The sequence below is a fragment of the Microcaecilia unicolor genome, chromosome 3 (assembly GCF_901765095.1).
Source record: "Microcaecilia unicolor chromosome 3, aMicUni1.1, whole genome shotgun sequence".
NCBI lineage: Eukaryota > Metazoa > Chordata > Amphibia > Gymnophiona > Siphonopidae > Microcaecilia > Microcaecilia unicolor.
Genome location: NC_044033.1, coordinates 205,844,260 through 205,860,764, shown reverse-complemented (window position 1 = coordinate 205,860,764; position 16,505 = coordinate 205,844,260). Strand labels below are relative to the sequence as shown.

The 16,505-nt window shown below is 47.7% G+C and overlaps 1 protein-coding gene across 2 annotated transcripts in view; it reads left to right on the top strand.

Annotated features, from left to right (window-relative positions):
* The window catches only part of LOC115466159 (HLA class II histocompatibility antigen, DR beta 3 chain-like), a 34,281-nt gene that overhangs the window by 16,928 nt on the left and 848 nt on the right, over nt 1–16,505 (top strand). The window contains exons 2-6 of one of the 2 annotated variants that reach the window (XM_030197241.1): nt 506–775; nt 1,786–2,064; nt 3,868–3,981; nt 6,586–6,618; nt 7,916–7,948. In XM_030197241.1, coding sequence (XP_030053101.1) covers nt 506–775; nt 1,786–2,064; nt 3,868–3,981; nt 6,586–6,618; nt 7,916–7,948 — 729 coding nt within the window. The remainder of the gene's footprint in view (nt 1–505; nt 776–1,785; nt 2,065–3,867; nt 3,982–6,585; nt 6,619–7,915; nt 7,949–16,505) is intronic. The other variant, XM_030197242.1, reaches the window with a different exon arrangement.

The window sequence follows — 16,505 nt, the reverse complement described above, 5'->3', positions numbered from 1 at the left end:
AGCTGTCTTTCTGTCCCTGGGGGTGAGATGGTCTCTTTCTCTGACACTCTCTTTCATGCTCCCTCGTTTTTAAGGGCTTTTCAATCTCTCTCTCTCTCTCTCTGTATGTGATAGATGGTCTCTTAAACGTCTCTCAGGGCCAGAGGTGAGACGGTCTCCTTTTCTATCTCCTTTTGGCTGTCAAGGATAGTCTATAATACAATTCAATACAATTGACATTTCTTTCCGCATTTACCCCATTTAGAGACACATTACTGGGTATTTCTAGAAAGTACAGTATCTGATCAATATTAACATTTAAGAAGCATTTACAAATCTCCCCAAAAGATAGGTTTTAAGATCTGATAACCTGAGAACTGAGCTGCAATGAGGATAATGTAAACCCAGAAGGAAGGATCACAGTCTGTCTCCTTCTGGGGGTTGGATTCTTAGTAGCGCTCTAGAAATGTTAAGTAGTAGTTTTAAACTTTCAGGATGACAAGGTCTCTCTCTCTCTCTCACGCAGCGGTTTTCCTCATTCAGAGGAAGTCTGAGTGTCACTTCGGAGCCGGCGGGCAGGGAATGCGGTACCTGGATCGGCAGTTCATTAACCGGGAGGAGTACGCGTACTTCGACAGTGACATCGGGCGCTTTGTGGGCAGGACGGAGCGGGGAGTGTGGCAGGCGGAGAATTGGAACAATGACACAGCGTTCATAGAAGGCGAAAAGGCTGATGTGGACAGATTCTGCAGACACAACTACGGGGTAGATAAACCCTTCACCGAGCAGAGGAGAGGTGAGAGCAGAGACACCACAGCAGAGAGACCAGACAGAACAACACCCCCCCCCCCCCGCATTATCCAGAGCCAGGTCACAGCACAGACCCCCCCCCCAAAAAAAAAAAAAAAGAAATGAAAAGAAAAAGAGCACAACCCCTCCTCACCACTTCCTGCCAAACGGGGATATAAAACCTGGGAGAGAAGAAACCAGAGACATCCTGAGAAACTGACAGAAGACAGACAGACCCTCCCCCCCCCCCCCAGTGCTAACAGCATACAAAAGAGGTGATAACAGAACGGCCCCCTCCCCACCAGGAATAAGGGGGCAGATAGGGCAACGGCAAGAATTAGCAGTCAAGTGACCAGTTTATTCCAAACTCATCACTCCCTCTTCTTCTCTTCCCTGAACAGAAATGGGGGAACCAGTACAGACCCCAGCTCAGGGGTTTAAAGAAAAAGATGCCCCCTCAACGACATGGGATCAAAGGCCCCCCTCCCCATAGGCTATCCTCCATCTACCAGTCCCTGTGACATGCTCCATCTGTCACCCTGTGTCCTTCTGTCCCTGCACCCCTGTCATTTTCTGTCCTCTGGCCACATTCAACAGGCTCCTCTCCCCATTGCAGGCAGATAATTCCCCTTCAGTTATTACTTTTGACCCCCCCCCCCAATTACAGCCTCCAGCTGAATTCCAGCCAGTGTTCAGATCAGGCACCATCAGCCTTCACCCCCCCCCCCCCCCCCTTCCCCTTTATCTTGTCTGGTCACCGCAGAGACATTCCTCTGTCTGGGGAGTCCTGTAATCATTGATCTTTATTCCAGCCTCTGGATGTCACCATTAAGTGACTCCTTCCCCACCCCAGGCATGGACCCAGGATCCTCCTATCATTTAATGCTTCCTGGGGTCTCAGTGGTGCCTCTTCCCTCTCCAATAAACTCTGATGAATTTATGTAGAGTCCCAAATCTGACAGACCATATCTGCCCCTCCCCAGAGAATAATAATCAGGCTGTGTGTCTGTTTTACAGTCCCCCCCAAAGTGAAAATCACCCCTACGAGGTCTCCCAGTTTGGAACACCAGAACCTGCTGATTTGTATCGTCAGCGGATTCTTCCCCTCTGAGATTCAGGTGAAGTGGCTGAGGAACGGGGTGGAAGAGAGTAGGGTGGTCTATGCACAGCTCTTACAGAATGGAGACTGGACCTATCGGGTGGATGCGATACTGGAGACTGTCCCGGAGCACGGAGACACCTACACGTGTGAGGTGAAGCACAGCAGCCTGCAGCAGCCCCTCAGAGTGAATTGGGGTAAGATCGCTACCCCCCCCCCCCCCTCTTTATCTGAGTAATAATTTTATAGCAAATTCCCTAGGTTGCAAGGACAAGTAGATGCGTATTTTAAGGCTGATTTATAAATACACTAATCTTTGGAATCAGTGGTTAAAATGCAGCCAGGGTCCATTCACACCTTCTCAGGGGTTGGTGTAAGTGTATAAAGCTGAAGAATGTGCATCAGTGAGTGTTTTATAACCTTTGTGTGCACTTCCTGACTCCACCCACACTGTGCACAAGCTATGGCACTGAACACGCCTGGGTCCTGTAAAAGTGAGAAACCTTCTTGTCATCGGGCACATTTTCATGAGGGGGACAATTTCATTTGAAACCTTTTATGTGCCGACATCAGATTTTGTGCAAGGAAACACCTTTATAAAATTATCCCCTCCCCCAGTGTCCTTCTATTAGGAGTGTAGACTCCCATCCCCCATCCTCAGCAGAGTGGAGGGCTCTAGGTCCTTTCTCATGCGGAGGGGAAATGGGAACTGTTATGGCCCTTAGGTCTGAGCAGATTGTGGTTCCAGTGGAGAATAAACCAGAGAATATCATGACGCCTCTGGTGCCACCTCTTCTTGAATACCGTGTGCAGTTCTGGTCTCCACATCTTCAATCAGATACAGAGAAATTAGAAACGATTTAGAGAAGGGAGATCAAAATGATTAAGGGGATATAATGACTCTCCTATGAGCAAAGGTTATAGAGGTTAGGGTTGGTCAGCTTGGAGAAGAAACGGTTGAGGAGGGATATGATTGAAGTCTATAAAATCCTGAGTGCAGTGGAGCAGGTAAATGCAAATCCATTGTTTACACAATGTAGGGCCAAGGCTCAAAGCTAATGCCGGCGCTGAAAGGGGGTTACCACCGGGTCAGTTCTGACATTATTATGCACCAAATGCTCTAATGGTTTCAGCACATGCACTAAAACCACTAGCACAGACCGCAGCAATTCCTTTAAAAAAAGGCTGACTGGCGCATTGAGCACTGGCCTCCCCCCCCTCCCCCATAGTTCCAGGCTAGCATTAGAAGGGTTGGTTGAGAGAAGAGAAACACTCTACTCCAGACAGACTCCCCCCAAAATGTCTCCCCATTGAGCATAGTTCTGACTCCCACATAACTAAAAAAAAAAAAGCTCCTGGTGGCCCCCCAACCCCCACGGTGGCCCCAGATACACCCCAAGTCAGAAGTTATCCCTGGTGGCCTAGCGTTGTCTCCACCCCCGTAGCTGTAAGATGGAAGAAGGAGCAATACCCACTCACTCCCGCTTCTCTGGGCTGCCATCTACAAAATGGCCCAGCCCAGTTCAGTTCATCCTAACTAACATATTTTCCTGAGGACCTTTCTTCTCATGATTCAAGCAGGTGCAAGTGACCTGCACATACTCTCAACCCAGCATTTTAAAAATAAAACTCTTCATGTTCTCTTTTGGTGCAGAGATCATGTGTGAAAAGACCCCAAAGACGGTGCACTACTATGGGGAGTTTCAAAACAGCCCCCCAAGGGGCACTGAGGGTGCAGAATTTTCAGATGGCTAATTTATGTGAATAAAATGCTTTTTATTTAAATAAATCACTATTACACAGTCCAATCATTTCTAGGGACACATGAGTGTGAGCAGACAGTGTGCATATCACCTAAGAGTCTCTAATTCCAGGGGATTGGCAAATGTTTTGTGCTTCCCATCATTCAATCTGTGTAACTCCTGTAGCTGAATTTGGGCTTCTGCTCTCCCTGTCAATCAGCCTGTGAACACTGAGGCTTTGTGTTGTGTTTTATACAGAGCCTGAGACCTCGGAGTCTGCGAGGAGCAAACTGCTGACGGGAATCGTGGGGTTCGTGTTGGGGGTTGTGTTCTTCATAGTGGGACTCATCATTTACCTGAAGAATAAAAAAGGTAAAATGAGCAGAACTGGATAATGTCACCTCTCCTATTACTGTCACCTTCACTACTAAACACAACCAAACTCACATCCGTATGGAGTGAGGTGTTGAAGGCAGACTCCTGTCACTACTCCTGTGAGCCCTCCAGAAACACGTAAAAAGAAATTCCTGGGCTGTGTGTATGTGCATAGATTTAGGTGCGTCCATTTACTTCCTATGAAAATTTGGTGGAAATACCTTTGCCTAAATCTACACGCACTGGCCTGTAACCGCGTGCGGAGATGTGATTGATAGGCGTGGCACACCCGCACTCATGTGTGAGAATTTACACACGATGCTTTACAGAACACGCCTAGCAAAGCATGTGCGTATTCTAATTATGACCAATTAGGTTTGATAACTGGTCATTATTGGCTAATTATTGTCAGCATTACACTGAGGCTTTGGGGCCTACTCTGTGTCAGCCTAAGGCCTCTGGGAGAGCCGCTCTGACATTCCCCCCCTCCCCCCCCCCAAGTGTGATCCCTGGGGATGTCAATACAGGATGTCTGCTGCCTCTGGATGTTTCTACATCTGTGCTTCCGAGCAATAAAACATCAGAATCTGCAGAGGGAAATGATAGAAATAAAGCCATTGTCTCCATAAACTGTACTAGTTCACAGGAATTCACACTTTCTTGGTGAATCAGGATACATAGGATCAAAGCAGACCAAATAATATCATAGGCCGGTGTGTGGGAAAAGAATTCAGTTTTTAAACCTCCAGAGAGGGTGGTCTACGCTGCCTCGTTACCTGAGCATGCTCAATTTCACTAAAAGGAGCATGCAGGATGTGAGGGGAAGAGACAGGCAATGCAGCAGCGCCGGAGACCGGCACTGGACGAAGGGTTCAGCTACCAGGGGTTGTGGACCCCCGCCAGCAAAACCAGGTGCCCAGAGGAAATTTGGGGGGCCCATGCCCCTGTGGCCCCACATAGCTACGCCACTGCTTCAGACACACATCCACACACCTCCCACCTGCATCCATTCCACACAGCCCACTACTCAGCACATTTATTGACTCAGGTGTGCTAAGCAGTGCTGGATTATCTTTCTGCCCTAAGCCTATTTCTAGATAAAATATCTTTTGCCAATCCACCTTTGTGTGTTATATTTTTGTGCTACAAACCCTCCTGCCCCTAAGAAGTGAATCTGGGACCAACAGGAAGGAACCCAGAGAACCAGACCAAGTCAAGGGCCAACATCTGACCTCTAGGGGACATCTTCTTTATTTGTATTTATTTATTAGGATTTATTTACCACCTTTTTCAAGGAATTCACTGAAGGCAGTGTACAGTAAGAATAGATCAAACATGAGCAGTAGGCAATTAGAGCAGTAAAAATATTCGAACAGTACAAAGTATGGCATGGTATACTACTTTAATATTTAGCAGGAGAAAAACAAACTCTGTTGAAATAATCTAGCTCTCTAAAAGGAGTTTGCAAACTTTATAATTAGTTAGTTTGTGAGTGTCCCTTTATTAGTTACAAAAAGAAGGTGAGAGAGTTTTTCATCTCATTCGCTTTTTCTCACTAAATATGAGTTTTTTGCGTCTGGGTTTTTTTTCTCTTTTTCCTTCTTAGGGAACCAATGATATTAACCTACTCCTGATATAACAAGGATATAGTAAATACTTTTGTATTTTTCCTGTTTGGAGGTTTGAGGTTTCAATTGTTTTGTAATATATTTAAAGTGGAGGTTTTTCCACAATTAAAGGGACACTCACAAACTAACTAATTATAAAGTTTGCAAACTCCTTTTAGAGAGTTAGATGGTATACTACTTGCAATGACAACAAAATATGTACTAGAACATTATAATTGGCAGTGAAGGGTAAGGCAAAGTTGTAACATATAGATGAGTAAGAAAGTAGGAAGAATTAGAAAGTAAGGTGATTGATTGTAATTATCATACCTAAATGACCCATTAAACAATTGAGTCACATATGTAGATTTTGGCATGCGCACAAATCTACGCATATATACGTCCACACACCTTATATAGAATCCCAGGGTTAGTGTATAAATTTGAGGGGGGGGGGGCTGCACAGGAGCGCAGTGTGGATGGGCTCCAAGTAACATGCGCAACTTATAGAATTCTATCGAATACAAGCGGACCTTGGTGTGCTTAGTTGCGCCCACTTACGCCTGCTATCGATGCGACAAGTGGATGCGTCTAAATGTTCACATGCCAATGCTGACTTATGCTTCAATTCTATAAAGCAATCTTGGAACCCAGATGTCGTTATAGAATTCATGCTATGCGCGGCTCATTGTGGTTTCCGATTTATAGCATTACCCCCATACACATCCGAATCCTTTGTAAAAGCTGTGGATAAAGTCAGACAGTATCGTATTCCCTTAGGTTGTCCCTCTGTGTTAAAATCTTGCTGCTATTGGTTAGAACTTCATGATGTCACCACTGTGTGTGTTATGGATGGTGACTTAGAGAGTTTGCTGATTGGCTGAGGCACATCCTGGACCTGCTCAAATTCCTGATCTTACTGTCCTTCTGAAAATACTGCTGTTTGTCAAAGTGAGTAATTCTAGTTTGGTTTTCTTCTCCTTTTTTTTTTCAGGTACAACTCAACTGAGGATTCCTCCAAATGAAGGTAAACAATCTTTGGATAGAGACTGAAAATGACTGTACCTGAAAGTTTCTCGTTTGATATGTTGCATGAGAGTGACTGTGCCTGATGGTTTCCCATTGAATACAGAAAAATGATAGTATCTATGCAGTCAGAGGATCAGTGACCTACTCATCGTATATTTAGTGGGACCATGTGCAGAATACAGCCAGGATAATTTCTGTCTAGAGTGCACCCAAGGGAGCAGGATACCTTGTATTTAATATATCTGCTGGGGTGCTTTGCAATACATACCCAGAGTGGTTTCCTACATAGAATTCACCTGGGAGGGAGCCCATACTCAGAATATATCTTGGGGATTCCTTGCTCATCATACAATTGGGCAGAAAACACCAGGAGGGTGGGGGGTGAATAGGGAGGCTCTGTTCAGAATATCACTTATTTATAAAGCAGTTTTCCTAACACATATTTCACTTTACACAAGTGTGGGATAACCATAGGCCGCAGCTTGATTTATTATTAACAATCCAACTTTAACATTATAACAGGATAGCCCCCTCCCCCCCCCATCTACAAGTGTCCAGGCATAGCCTCATCAGTCGCCCCCCCCCCCCCCCCCGCCTTCCGCCATGTTAGCAAAGCAGCACTTCCGCTTCTGGCCGCCATCTTCTGGGCTCTGCCTTCACAGCAAGTGCCCCGATCCGTGTGGACCTTCACACAATTTCCGGGTCACCCGACCCGCCTGTCAAGCCCTGGTTCAGACCCCCTGAGCCCACTCTCCGTAGCTCGGGGTTTGTTTTTTTGCCGCTGCGACAACTCCACTGTCATCTATCTGAAAGAAACAAGAACAACGAACTCCACTACAACCCACCGCCTCACCTCCTACCCCGCTATGAGAGTGGGAGGGTGGGCAAACTGCCTCTGAGGATCAGGGAATGCCCTGAGCCTCAGAGGAGCTCTTGCTTTTAATTTTTCCCTTAGCCCCGCCCTCTAGCTGCCTCTCCTCCAATGGGCAACTCCATTGAGGTAGCAGGGCCAGCCCGCATACTATGAACTAACCAACCACGCTCCCCAGCTCCCTCACTCGGGTCACCCCCCCTCCCCCCACCCGCTTCCTCTTCCCGAGCCTTCTCGAACGGGCCCAGCCCTCATTTAAGGGGGGCCCTTCAAGACAAGCTCTCGGGCCGGTTTTTCATCTACAACTGAAAAAGGTGTGCTCTAAACCTAAAAATCTTCACAGGCTCAAATTCCTGATCTTCCTGTATCTAGATTTAGGAATAACTCTGAATTGATTAATTGATTGATTTCTTTCTTTTTTCAGATACAACTCAACTTCGGATTCCTCCCAATGAAGGTAAATAATCCCTAGAGAAAGACTGAGAGTGACTGTGCCTGATGGTTTCCCTCAGCATAGGCGCCAACTCCTTGGGTGCTGTGGGTGCTCGAGAACCCCCAATATTTTGAAAGCTGCCCTCCTTGCTTTCCTGCCACTCAGCCAGCGCTTAAAACTGATTTTACCTGACTGAACGGCAGTGAAAGAAGCAGAGCAGAGCAGGCTCACCTTCAGCCTTCTCCTTCCCTCTCAGTGTCCCGCCCATGCGTAAACAGGAAATGAGGGCAGGACACTGAGAGAGAAGGAGAAGGCTGAAGGTGAGCCTGCTCTGCTCTGCTTCTTTCACTCCCATTCAGTCAGGTAAAATGAATTTTAAGAGCTGGCTGGGCGGCAGGAAGGCAAGGAGGGCTGTTGAGGGAGAAGAGGTTGGGCATGGGGGGTTGGAACTGGAACTTGGGGTGCAGGTGGAGTTTGGGGCATCACTGGACATGGATGGGAGGGAGGGGAGAGAGGCGAAATCGCTGGACATGGATGGGAAGGAGGGAAGAGAGAGGAGAAATTGCTAGACATGGAGGGGAGGGCAGGGGAGAGAGAAGAGTTGCTGGATATGGATGCAGGGGAGGGTAGGGGAGAGAGGAGAGTTGCTGGACATGGATGCAGGAGAGAGCAGGGGAGAGAGGAGAGTTGCTGGACATGGAGGGCAGGGGAGAGGGGAGAGTTGCTGGAAATGGATGCAGGAGAGGGCAGGGGAGAGAGGAGAGTTGCTGGACATGGATACAGGAGAGGGCAGGAGAGAGAGGAGAGTTGCTGGACATGGATGCAGGAGAGGGCAGGGGAGAGAGGAGAGTTGCTGGATATGGATGCAGGGGATGGCAGGGGAGAGAGGAGAGTTGCTGGAAATGGATACAGGGGAGGGCAGGGGAGAGAGGAGAGTTGCTGGAAATGGATGCAGGAGAGGGCAGGGGAGAGAGGAGAGTTGCTGGACATGGATGCAGGAGAGAGCAGGAGAGAGAGGAGAGTTGCTGGACAGGGGAGACGTATGTGTTAGGCGGGGAGAGTCTGATAAGTACGGACGGGGAGAGGGATCTTGGGGTGATAGTATCTGAGGATTTGAACGTGACAAAACAGTGTGACAAGGCGGTGGCCGTAGCTAGAAGGTTGTTAGGCTGTATAGAGAGAGGTGTGACCAGCAGAAGAAAGGGGGTGTTGATGCCCCTGTATAAACCGTTGGTGAGGCTCCACCTGGAGTATTGTGTTCAGTTTTGGAGGCCGTATCTTGCTAAGAATGTAAAAAGAATTGAAGCAGTGCAAAGAAAAGCTACGAGAATGGTATGGGATTTGCGTTACAAGACGTATGAGGAGAGACTTGCTGACCTGAACATGTATACTCTGGAGGAAAGGAGAAACAGGGGTGATATGATACAGACGTTCAAATATTTGAAAGGTATTAATCCGCAAACGAACCTTTTCCGGAGATGCGAAGGCGGTAGAACGAGAGGACATGAAATGAGATTGAAGGGGGGCAGACTCAAGAAAAATGTCAGGAAGTATTTTTTCACAGAGAGAGTAGTGGATGCTTGGAATGCCCTCCCGCGGGAGGTGGTGGAAATGAAAACGGTAACGGAATTCATACATGCATGGGATAAACATAAAGGAATCCTGTTCAGAAGGAATGGATCCTAAGGAGCTTAGCCGAGATTGGGTGGCAGAGCCAGTGGCGGGAGGCGGGGATGGTTCTGAGCAGACTTATACGGTCTGTGCCAGAGCCGGTGGTGGGAGGCGGGACTGGTGGTTGGGAGGTGGGGATGGTGCTGGGCAGACATACGGTCTGTGCCCTGAAAAGGACAGGTACAAATCAAGGTAAGGTATACACAAAAAGTAGCGCATATGAGTTTATCTTGTTGGGCAGACTGGATGGACCATGCAGGTCTTTTTCTGCCGTCATCCACTATGTTACTATGTTACTATGGATGAAGGGAAGGGCAGAGGAGAGAGGAGAGTTGCTGGACATGGATGCAGTGGAGGGCAGGGCAGGAGAGGGCAGGAGAAATGCTGGACATGGATGGAGGAGAGGAAATACAGGAAGGAGATGAACATGGATGGAGGGGAGGGAGGAGAAATGCTGGACATGGAGTGGAGGAAAGACAGGAAGTAGATGCACATGGAGGAGAGAGGAGAAATGGTGGACATGGATGGAGGGAAGGGAGGACATGAGGAAATGCACATGGATGACGGGGAGGGAAGAGAGAGGAAGGAGTTGCATATGGATGGAGGGGAGTGAAGAAAGATGAAGGAGATGCATACTCATGGCCGTGCCAACCCGGTAAGCGGGGTAAGCACCGCAGGGGGGCGCCCACCTACAAGGGCGCCGCGCCCGGCGCTGCCGTCCAGTTGTATTTCAAAATTTAAAAAAATAAACCTTACCGCCTATGCGCATGCGCCCAGCTCTTCCCACGCACCTTGGAGCGGATGCAAGAGTTAAGCATAGAGGATCAGGATCCTTATACACAAGAAAGTGAGGCATAAAGCTGGAGATGGGGTGAAGTTAGTATGGGGGAATGGGCAAAGACTGGATGGGAAGGGGAAGGGGAGATCTTTAGCTGCTGTCCTTGTCTGCTAGTTTCCCATAAAGTGAGGGGATTCTCCAGTCTTCAGTCACAAGAGCTGCCTAAGGATCACAGTAGGGTATACTAAGTCCCTAGTCGAGCCTAAACATTGCAAAAATCCTTCAACAGCATGCCAAAGAACTAAAGACATCCTTGTAACATTCCCCGGCCCTACCACGCTGGAATTTCCCAGCTCAGCTCTGTATTCCAGAGAGAAAAGGAAGTCAATTGCTTCATAGTAGGGAAGAGTGAGTGAAATTTAGGTAACAAAGGATTTTTTTCCCTTATTCCATTTTTAAATGTGTATGCAGCTAATCCAGTCTAACCTGTAGGTTGGTGGGCTCCTTTGGGAGGTCTGTGATTATAATGTACAGCTCGTGATAACTGCTGGCATTAGGCAGTAGGTGTAAAACAATGCTGCACCCACAGAAATGAGCTTTTATAATCTCACCTGTTTTTCATACAAGTAAAACATTCATGCATAATGCTATTTTGAAAATCTTGCCCACCCTCCATGCAAGTAACACATTCATGCATAGAGCTATTTTCAAAAGCTCACCTGCCCTGTAAGCAGGCAAAATGTTTATAGAGCTATTTTGAAAATCTCATCTACCCTCTGTGCAATTCATTTCCAAGTTTATTTCTCATTTGATATACCGCACCATCTGGGCAAATTACAAAAGCATGTGCACATTTTTAGTCTGAAAACAACATCTACATGATTTAGGTGCTTTTTCTGATCATTTTCACAGTGAAAATTACTCTCCTTATTTGCTGAGTTTATAACTAGGCTCCTGGGCAGGACAGGCAGATGGGTGGACACAATCCCCCTAATTCTATAAACTTGTTAGGCACAGTTATAGAATAGTGTCGTTAAATTTAATAATTAGGCAATAATCTAATATAATAAAACGCACCCTCAACGTTCTGAGGACAACGTTCTGTGAAGCCCTGAAGCCATCTGACGTCACTGAGGCTGAAGGGTTCGTGGATTCGTGGTGTGAAACATTCAAGCCAGCCAGCCGTCTCTGCCCCGCCCTCGCGACAAAACAAACAAATCGGGAAGCGAAACGTCAGGGAAGGAGGCGGCGCTCCCGACGTCTAGCCTTCCCTTCGCTGTGTTCCGCCTTCTTTTGGCGGAACACAGCGAAGGGAAAGCTAGACGTCGGGAGCGCCGCCTCCTTCCCTGACGCTTCGTTGCCGGAAACGCCACGGAGGTAAATTGAAAAAGAATAAAAAAAAAACAAAACGATGCATGGATGCGAGGGGGGGGGGGGAAGAAGAGGGCGGGCCAGGCTGGGACATGGGAGAGAGAGGAGCATGGATGCGAGGGGGGGTCATGGAAGGGAGAGAGGGGACTTGCTGGAAAAGGATGAATGGAGGCGGCAGGGGACAGAGGAGCATGGATGGGCATGGATTGCGAGGGCAGGGCTCAGGGAGAGAGGGGAATTGCTGGAAATGGATGAATGGAGGGGGCAGGGGACAGAGGAGCATGGATGGCCATGGATTGGGAGGGCAGGACTCAGGGAGAGAGGGAAATTGCTGGATAGGGATGAATAGAGGGGACAGATGGGCATGGATGGATATGGATTGCAGGTCAGGCCTCAGGCAGAGAGGGGAAATGCTGGATAGGGATGAATGGAGGGGGCAGGTAACAGAGAAACATGGATGGCCATGGATTGGAAGGGCAGGACTCGGGGAGAGGGGAAATGCTGAATAGGGATGAATGGAGGGGACAGATGGCCATGGATGGATATGGATTGCAGGTCAGGCCTCAGGCAGAGAGGGGAAATGCTGGATAGGGATGAATGGAGGGGGCAGGTAACAGAGAAACATGGATGGCCATGGATTGGAAGGGCAGGACTCGGGGAGAGGGGAAATGCTGAATAGGGATGAATGGAGGGGACAGATGGCCATGGATGGATATGGATTGCAGGGCAGGCCTCAGGCAGAGAGGGGAAATGCTGCATAGGGATGAATGGAGGGGCCAGGTGACAGAGGAGCATGGATGGGCATGGATTGGAAGGGCAGGACTCAGGGAGAGGGGAAATGCTGGATAGGGATGAATGGAGGGGACAGATGGGCATGGATGGATATGGATTGCAGGGCAGGCCTCAGGCAGAGAGGGAAAATGCTGGATAGGGATGAATGGAGGGGGCAGGTGACAGAGAAACATGGATGGCCATGGATTGGGAGGGCAGGGCTCAGGGAGAGAGGGGAATTGCTGGAAAGGGATGAATGGAGGGGGCAGGGGACAGAGGAGCATGGATGGGCATTGATTGGGAGGGCAGGGCTCAGAGAGAGAGGGGAATTGCTGGAAAAGATGAATGGAGGGAGCAGGGGACAGATGGCCATGGATTGGGAGGGCACGGCTCACACTCTCTCTCTCTGATATGAAATGTCGTTCTAACTCTCACTCTTACACACTCTGTCTCACACTGTATCACATTCACTCTCTATGTGCCACACAGTCACTCACACACTCGCTTGGTCTCATACACTCACTCAAACAGAGAATCTGTGTCTCACACACACTCTCTCTCTCGCCCACACACACACACTCTCTCTCACACTGTGTCTCACATACACACTTGCACACACTCTCATTCTCACAAACACACTCACACCCAGACTCACTCTCTCTCTCACACACTCACACTTTCACTCTGACTCTCAAACAGTCACTCTCACATACACTCTCCCAAACATACACACTCCGAGGAAAACCTTGCTAGCGCCCGTTTCATTTGTGTCAGAAACGGGCCTTTTTTACTAGTTGACATATAATTGATGTTAATTGTTGTTAATTGGCACAAATTTGGAGTTATGCATCTAACTGCCCTTAGTTGAGATGCTGCAAATTGAACATGCAGAATCTGTAGTGAGCAATTGCAAGGGGGCATGGACCTATGAGGGGCAAGAGCTGGGTGGAGGTAGCAGAGACAGGAGATCTTGGGGGGGAAAACTGGAGCATTTGTCATTGGTTTGATATTTGTTCAGCAATCCCACAAAGATGCACTCCATCTTTCAGCTCCTATTTCCTTTGCATCTTGTGCCACACGGTGGGGGGGGGGGGGGGCGCCAACTGATAGTCTGCAGGGGGGCACCAGAGACCCTAGGCACGGCCCTGTGCATACTGACAGAGATGAGGGAAAGGGAAAAGAGGAGAAAAACTACACATGGATGGAGAAAATAGACGCTAGATGGAAAGAGGGTAGAGAGGGGGTAGACGCTGGATGGAAAGGAGAGAGAGAGGGGGCAGATGCTGGATGGAAAGGGGAAAGAGAGGGGGCAGATGCTGGAAGGAAAGGGGGGAGAGAGGGGTAGATGCTGGAAGGAAGGGGGGAGAGAGGGGGTAGATGCTGGATGGAAAGGGGAGAAAGTTAAAGATCGAGGAAATAAGAAACAAGAGACTGGGACCAACACAATTAGAAACAGTAAACGGCCAGACCACAAAGGTAAGTACATAAGTAATGCCACACTGGGAAAAGACCAAGGGTCCATCGAGCCCAGCATTCTGTCCATGACAGCGGCCAATCCAGGCCAAGGGCACCTGGCAAGCTTCTCAAACGTACAAACATTCTATACATGTTATTCCTGGAATTGTGGATTTTTCCCAAGTCCATTTAGTAGCGGTTTATGAACTTGTCCTTTAGGAAACCGTCTAACCCCTTTTTAAACTCTGCCAAGCTAACCGCCTTCACCACGTTCTCCAGCAACGAATTCCAGAGTTTAATTATGCGTTGGGTGAAGAAAATTTTTCTACGATTTGTTTTAAATTTACTACACTGTATTTTCATCACATGCCCCCTAGTCCTAGTATTTTTGGAAAGCGTGAACAGACGCTTCACATCCACCTGTTCCACTCCACTCATTATTTTATATACCTCTATCATGTCTCCCCTCAGCCATCTCTTCTCCAAGCTGAAAAGCCCTAGCCTCCTTAGTCTTTCTTCATAGGGAAGTCGTCCCATCCCCGCTATCATTTTAGTCGCCCTTCACTGCACCTTTTCCAATTCTGCTATATCTTTCTTGAGATGCGGCGACCAGAATTGAACACAATACTCAAGGTGCGGTCGCACTATGGAGAGATATAACGGCATTATAACATCCTCACACCTGTTTTCCATGCCTGTCCTAATAATACCCAACATTCTATTTGCTTTCCTAGCCGCAGCAGCACACTGAGCAGAAGGTTTCAGTGCATTATCGACGATGACACCCAGATCCCTTTCTTGGTCCGTAACTCCTAACGTGGAACCTTGCATGACATAGCTATAATTCGGGTTCTTTTTTAACACATGCATCACCTTGCACTTGCTCACATTAAACGTCATCTGCCATTTAGCCGCCCAGTCTCCCAGTCTCGTAAGGTCCTTCTGTAATTTTTCACAATCCTGTCGCGAGTTAACGACTTTGAATAACTTTGTGTCATCAGCAAATTTAATTACCTCGCTAGTTACTCCCATCTCTAAATCATTTATAAATATATTAAAAAGCAGCGGTCCTAGCACAGACCCCTGAGGAACCCCACTAACTACCCTTCTCCATTGTGAATACTGCCCATTTAACCCCACTCTCTGTTTCCTATCCTTCAACCAGTTTTTAATCCACAATAGGACTTTTCCTCCTATCCCATGACCCTTCAATTTCCTCTGTAGCCTTTCATGAGGTACCTTGTCAAACGCCTTTTGGAAAATCCAGATACACAATATCAACCGGCTCCCCTTTGTCCACATGTTTGTTTACTCCTTCAAAGAATTGAAGTAAATTGGTCAGGCAAGATTTCCCCACACTAAAGCCCTGCTGACTCCGTCTCAGTAATCCATGTCCTCGGATGTGCTCTGTAATTTTGTTTTTAATAATAGCCTCTACCATTTTCCCCTGGCACCAACGTCAGACTCACCGGTCTATAATTTCCCGGATCTCCCCTGGAACCTTTTTTAAAAATCGGCGTTACATTTTATTTTTAGTTTAGGATAAAGTAGTGTGGTAGCTGTGTTAATAAATACAGAAAATGGAAGTAAGGTGATATCTTTACTGGACTAATTTTATACATTTTTGACTAATGTTTGGAGACCAAACCCTCCTTTCTTGTGTCTGAACAGAATACCATAACAGCAGTATACTGTCCTGACCTGAGGATAGAGGTTTTGGCCTTTGAAAGCTAACTGAAACATGTATTTAGTCCACTAAAATGATATTATCATATTTTCCATTTTTTATTTTATTTGTATTTGTTTAACCTATAGTATAGTGATTGAAATATGTCAGTTTTTGAAATTTACATCTCTTTATATTTCCACAGTACAGGGGAACTGAGGGGTGGGACTGTTCAGTCCTGGTGCAGGTTGCAGGCAGCCTATAAGTGGTGCTGCCACTGCCCAGGTGAAGACTGCAGTAGACAGAGTTTTAAGGTATTGGGGGGGGGGGGAACGCACTGCCTGTTAAAAAAAAAATTCAGCACCCCCAATCATTTTGAAAAGTTGGCTCCTATGTCCCTCGGCATATAGAAAGATGATGGATGGGACAGTGTGCAGAAAACACCTAGGAGAGTTTGTCTAGAATGCACCCAGGGAGAAGGAGACCTTGTACTTAATACAATGAGTGGGGGTGAAGGCCATAGGTACCGACTCCGTGGGTTCTGTGGGTGCTGTGGGTGCTGGAGCACCCCAATATTCCACTCACCGGAAGTAGTTCGTTCCTTCTCCGAGTTCCAGGGTCATCGTCCCTCCCTCCCTCCCTTCCTTCGAGTTCCAGGCCCCCTCCCTCCCTCCAAATTTTACAGTGGCCTGCAGCAGCGATGGAATGCGTGCAGGCTCGGCCCTTCTCTCTCCTTCTCTCTCAGCTCTGGTCCCGCCCTTGTGGAAACAGGAAATGAGGGGGGGGAGAGGGGAAGGGAAGGGGGGAGAGGTGGAGGGGGGAATGCACCACCTGTAAAAAAAAAATGTCACCACCCCCAATCATTTTGA